We start from the raw sequence: 6,666 nt of genomic DNA on the forward strand, positions 1-6,666 counted from the left end.
CCCTATGTGCCAGATTGCATTACTTTGCAAATGGGAGTTAAAAATAGATTGGAGAACAGCTTGTTAGAATGCTGTTGATAATGAACTAACTCAAACTGAGTTAGATGTCATGAAGTCTTATATCACTGGGTTGACCTGAAGCTGGTGCAGCAGTGAGACCTACTGTTTGCAGCCAAAAAGACAAAAAAAAGTGCAGTCAGTGGAACACAAATCACACAACACTGACAGTTTGCAAAATACCACAGGCACTTAAACTTTAATAAATATTAAACATTAAGTTCTTTTTCATATGTACAGATATCGTACAGACAGATCCGTTGGTGCTTTTGCAGCTGCTGTTCACTATTTAGACATGTAACAATAATACAACTTTTACAAAAGAAAACAAAGTGGCCCTCAAAGCTTCTATTTGGATACAGTTAATACAAACGGGCTTGTTGTCGTCATATTTTTGTATTTTTGTACATAAATGAATGCATAAGGGACATTGCTCTTAGCAAAACTAACATAAAATGCACCATGCTTGACTGGCCGTTTTGAATTTTGTTTTCCCATCTAGCTTAATTACATGTCAAAACATATCATAAAAATTCAGGTAGCACCAAGTGGTTGGCAATGTTCCTCACTAGTCTTCCATACTGTATCTGACCTTCCTGAGAGATGAGACCCCATGCATTCAGACAAACCTTTGCTTTGGAAACACAGTCCAGGCAATGTTAAACCTTTACAAATCAATTAAACCAAAAACTTTGACGTTCTGATAGTAATTAACATATTGCTTTCAGGCCTCCATAAGCGCCAATTTGCAGTTTGTATAGGTTATTCAGGGTGCTGGCGACTTAACAGGGAGACATTTTCATCTCGTCCTACAGTAGCTCTTAATCAGGGATTAGCAGTATGTTTGTTGGGAAATGAGCTGAACATGGAGATGGAGATTTGGATTGTAGGTGGTATGTTTTGTTGCTCCATAAGTGCCAGTAGGGATAAATCAATTTTAAAAACCACATTACACCTTATCTACATTATCATTGACTCCTGAAATAAGACTATGGGTGGTTTGGGCGGGGGGGTCAAAGCTTGGCTTTGTAAAGTGCTGGTCAAACTGGATGTACACTCTTCATCCCGGCTGTTTGTCGTTGTTGTGTTTACACAGGCGGGGCGATTTGCTTCATATCAGCAACAGTCTGTACTCTAAAGGACTTTTCTTTACTCAAAGCAACTGTTCAAACATTTGGCCATGCTATTCTCTGTCTGCAACAGACCTGATTGTCACGATAGTGATATGGCAGAGAGGGTTTTTTTGGTGGAAAGGCCTGATAGAAAGCATCATGGCAGATCAGAAGGGGTTTAACAGGCTTATGAAAGTCTGTAAAGAAAATGTTCATCTCCATAAGAGAAATGTTAAGATTTTGTCTATCATGCTGTGTGGCCTCTCTTCATCCTGAGGAGAAAGTTCCTCTTCTCCTCCAGAAGCTCCTGAATGCGTTTGTTCCTGGTTCTTTCTCTAAGGTTGACCCGGCGCTTTGGGATCACGTTGTTCTGGGAGATGTCATTGTCTACGCCGATGATCCTGTTGTATATGATGTCAACGGAGTTGTTATCACTGTTCTCCTCTGGTTTTTGTTGAGGTCTTACAGTAGAGGTGGTGATGATTGTGATGGCTGGTTTTTCTGTTGTTGGATTGACGGAGGTGGGAGGTGAGGCTGTGGGAGGGTCTGAGGTTGTCGTAGGAAGAGGGACAATCACAGGGATGTACTCAGACAGGTCCAGCCAAGGTGAGGAAGTGAGGTCTGTCATATCCTCGCTGTTGATGGTCGGGATCACCATGGTGAGGCTGTCGTCTAACACCATGGTGTCACTAATCACTCCCACATTGCCGTAGGACACTGTGATGTCATCACCACTGAGAATGGTCCCGCTGCTTACTGTGACATCACCGCTGCTGGTCGTTGTGACATCACTATATGGCATGGTTCCACTAGCAATGTTGACATCTTCAAAATTAACGGCTCTAGTTGGTACAATGATATCATCAAAAGTGCTGGGTGTTGTGGCTAAAGCATCATCATACCACAGCGGAGTTTCATCTGTAGCTGCTGTGTTGTTACTGATGTACGTGACATTGATTCTGGACTCGGAGAAAGGCATGCCTGTAGCTGTCGCATATACGCTAGTGCTGGATGAGATAGTGGAAGAAAAGTACTCTCTTTGTTGTTCTGGACTTGTGTATGGAGTGGGAGCTGTGGTATAATCTGAAGAAGTTGTTTGAAGTGTTTTCTTTTTTGGATTAGTCTTTTTCACTGTGGCCTTATTCTGATTAACCTTGGCCTGAGAGTTTGTGGTATTTTTGGGCCCCGGTTTTGGGTTATTTTGGGGATTTGACTTTGTTTGAGTTTGTTTAGTAACTTTTGTCTTTACCTGAATATTCTTTTTGGGTTTGGCCTCCTTTTTGGGCGTGGGTTTTGTATTTTTCCCACGAGTATTCTTCACTGGAGGAGTCTTTTTAACAGTAGTCTTCATAGGAGGAGTCTTTTTAGGAGTAGTGTTTGCAGGATTGGTCTTTTTGGGAGTAGTGTTTGCTGGAGTGATCTTTTGGGGAGTAGTGTTTGCTGGAGTGATCTTTTGGGGAGTAATCTTTGGAGTGATCTTTTTGGGTGTAGTGTTTGCCTGAGTGGTCTTTTTGGGAGTTGTGTTTGCCGGAGTGGTCTTTTTAGGAGTATTCTTTTTGGGAGTTGCTTTTTTTTTTGGATTAGCATTTGTTTTCTTTTTGGGACTGCTCTTTGGTGGAACACCTTTTCCTGTAGTATTCTTTAGCGCTGTATTCTTTTTTGGATTGATCTTAGGTGGAATTATCTTTTTGGGGGGTTTCTTTGGTGGTATATTGTTTTTGGGCTTGGATTTTAGCCAGGTGTCTGTTTTTGAACTGCTTTCTGTTGGATTTGTCATAGTTGGACCGGCTGTTGCTGAAAGGTGTGTGGGACTGTTTGTAGTGCTCTGTAACTGTAGATCTGTGCTCTCGTCTATATCTGGGGTAGGCAGGGGCAGCGGGTGAGCAGTAACGCTGGGAAGGGTTGTAATAACTGAGGTGGAAAAGGTAGTGGGGGGGACAGGAGCACTGGTGGCAGCTGGAGGATGAGCGGTGATCATTTGTGTAGCATTTAGGGGGGAAGAGGTGAAATGGGGAACAACAGCGGTGGAGGTAGGAGGATGAGTCCAGGGATTGATGGTAGAAGCTGAAATGGTGGCGATGACAGCTTTGGTGATAAAGCCAGAGCTAAGAGTGCTGGTGGGTGGAGTAGCTGTAACACTTGGTTGGATGGACGTGGATCTAGAGGTGGAGTTAGATGGAGGCTCTGCGATGGTGACATTGCTGCAGGACTTGCAGCACATACGCTGGAAGTCCGGTAGAGAGCAGTAGCGCTTCAGCACCTCCATACGACAGAACACTGAGCGGTCTCCATGACAACGCTGGCCTGTGAAGGAGAGGACAGAGAGCTGAGACTGGGTGCAGCCAGGAGTACTGTGCACTGTGGAGAGGCACGTGTGTGTGTATATGTGTCCAACTGCTGGGATATGTCTTTGTATGTGAAATAATTTTCAACAATAAGAACATGTTAAATTACCATTAGTATGTGCATGTTCGCTTAAGTACACATATGCATACGTGTGTGTTTTGGTTCCACACTGTGCAGAGTACAGTTGTAAAGCCAGACCAATAGCAGAGGATGCAGGAAGGAAGAGGAGAAAGACCCACACATCAAGAGTAGTCATGAGATTAGTCCAAAGCAACTGAAATAGAAAAAGAAGGGTCGCCAGTCTTGTGTTGTAAATTTAACTGTTTTAAGTCTAAACTAAATTCTGACTTCCTCATACAGCTTTATGTAGCATTTGCTTCAGGTGTATTGTTTTTCAGTTGTTGAGTTTTAATTCTGTACCACTTTAACCCTTTTGTAACATGACAGTAAAAATAACTGTTCTCCTGGCTAAGTTTTAACATTTTGACTGATGAAGAATCTAGCCAGTGAACATTCCTGGTGAGAGAAAGATCACACTTTTTAAAACATTTTTATTGATACAACTTTGCTGTTGAGAATGACAGTAACTGAAACAATGAGATGTACGCCCCCCCTGCTCAATATATAGATATATTCTTTTCTTAAGAAAAATAATTCAACTGTATCGAAAGTTACAAGTTCACAGTCACTTTGGTAAAACACTTCATTACTTGGAAATCAACCAGTCAATCTGTTTATCGATTGGAAAAAAATAACATGATGTACATAAATGATATTTGCTGTTTAAATAAAATACATAATTTCCATGATGATGTAAAAACTGGAATGGCACATTAAGTGTCATATGAAACATTTACAAAACATTAATAAAATTTCCCTGATAAATCAAAGTGCATATAGACGCAGTGCACGTAGTCCATCTGAATGTTTCTTCAACGTTAGCCAAACGTTAGCCAGCCCCACGCAGCAGGCCAGTGAAGCCACAAAACAGTTACCCATAGTATAGAATATTATAGAAGAAGATAACAGTCATGAACATTATTAAATACAGTCAACACCAATGTTATATACAGTCGCACTGCTAGGTGTGGCTTGGTCTCATACAGTCCAACTCCAGCAGAAGGAAACCTTGGATAGCTCGCTACATAGTCACAACAGAAATATGTGATCACAATACAATGACAAGTCAGAAGTGTTTTTTTTTTTTCTAGATGCCATGTGTCGATACCCTAGGCCCTTTGTAAACCCTTCCCAGTAGTCAGACATTGGTCCAACATCACCTTGGTAGGTTTGATGGTTGGCGGGTGTGAGTTTGTTAAGTTGGTTTGAAGCTGCCTCTATTCCGAGTGAAACTTTGAATGAGAAAAGCCATCTCTTTCACAGATAAATGCCATTACATTCAATCCAAGATAAGGCATTGTTCACGTGGTTAATGTTCATCAAAATAAAATGAGATCATCGGACGCTCTCAACTCAAAGTTTATGAGGTATTTCTGTATCTGATCGCAATGTGTATAAGCCCGAATGATGAAGCTCCCTTACACACATACACATGCAAACACACGCACGCGCGCACACACACACACACACACACACACACACACACACACACACACACACACACACACACAAACAAACTTTCACTGACAAGACATTATATCTTTCAATCACACATTCGTTTACTCATTGAAGCTTACACACAAGACACACATGCATCCATGCCCATATACAAGTAGACAACACACGCAGATCCACTAATACACTCACACACACACATACAAACACACACACACAAACACACAAACACACACACACAAACACACACACACACACACACACACACACACACACACACACACAAACACACACACAAACACACACACACACAAACACACACACACACGCGTATACGCATAAATAAAGGTGATGGATGCAAATGTGCATGACAAAACGTGATCCTATCCTTAAAGAAAACAAGAAGCGACAGTAAACCACTGATCCATCTGAGAGAATGGAGAGGCAACTAACTGACCAAGTCCTGCATAATATAGGTCTAAACCCTTCCCCCCGAAACACTTTACCTTTATTAAATATTCATCTGTATTCATGTAAAATCAATAAAAAAATACACATAACAGTCAAGGATCTAAGCGATCAATAGCAGTCCAAAGGTTTTAGGCAAATAAGCTACAGCTTATTCATGGTAAAACATTATTAATATTATTGTTACTCATATAGTTTTAGATTTATAGGTATATATAAATACAAATATATTTATAGATGTATTTGTTTAAAGTCTGCAAGCACAAATAAGCTGCATTTATTGAACTTTAGTATAACAGTCAAAGAGAGGATGGCTGATGATGAGGTGAAATGGGAAGCAACCTCAAGTGGTCAGACTACCCTGTTTTTTTGTTGTTGTTTTTTTTAAAATTAGCCTTTACTTCGAGATTTGTCACCTCACAGTTCCCTCCCTCCAAAATCAAAAGGTTTACTGATGTCACTTCCTCTCCCTGTGCTGAGTTCCTGTCAATCTGAGAATGGAACGTAGAATGAGACACCATTCTCATCCCCGAATGGAACCAGGATGTCAGATGAGCACTTTAGCAAAGATGTCCTCATTGTGACAAGATCACATTCACAATAAAGCTTTCATTTTTTTAATAACTTTTTTTCTCTATATAGATATTTATATACCGTTTCTGTTTATTTTCACACCTGTTTCTCCCCACAATGACAGTGCACTACAAAAAGAAATAAGCGCAGCTGCATCTCAGGAGTGGTAACCCATGACAACACGCAGCTAGCTCGCGCAAAAACATGGCCGCCAAATGCAGAGGGGGTCCCTCACACATGAACGGCTCTTCGACACATCTGAGGAGGTGCCAATGAAAACCTGTTCGCCTTGCCACTTCGAATCCTTTTCACATCAAATTTTTTGTTGATCTTTTGAGTTTTCGACTGGCCAGCGGTTACAACACAATGCTCCACAAAGGAGAGAGAGAGAGAGAGAGATAGAGAGAGAGAGACAGAGCAAGAGAGAACCAACTAGCACACACAGGAGCCAGAGACCTCCCCCTAGTCAGAGCCGTCTCAGACACACAGAGAGAGAGGCAACCCCCCCCCCCCCCCCCAAAAAAAAAAAGCAAAA

At 41.4% G+C, this 6,666-nt stretch overlaps 1 protein-coding gene across 1 annotated transcript in view; it reads right to left on the reverse strand.

Annotated features, from left to right (window-relative positions):
• Nucleotides 1–222: 222 nt before the first annotated feature.
• LOC123957404 (A disintegrin and metalloproteinase with thrombospondin motifs 2-like) overlaps nt 223–6,666 on the reverse strand; it is a 115,450-nt gene continuing 109,006 nt past the window's right edge. The window contains exon 22 of the mRNA XM_046030159.1: nt 223–3,473. Within this exon, the coding sequence (XP_045886115.1) occupies nt 1,417–3,473 (2,057 nt within the window). The 3' untranslated portion in view covers nt 223–1,416. The remainder of the gene's footprint in view (nt 3,474–6,666) is intronic.

Source organism: Micropterus dolomieu, linkage group LG19 (genome assembly GCF_021292245.1).
Source record: "Micropterus dolomieu isolate WLL.071019.BEF.003 ecotype Adirondacks linkage group LG19, ASM2129224v1, whole genome shotgun sequence".
In the NCBI taxonomy this organism is placed as follows: Eukaryota; Metazoa; Chordata; class Actinopteri; order Centrarchiformes; family Centrarchidae; genus Micropterus; species Micropterus dolomieu.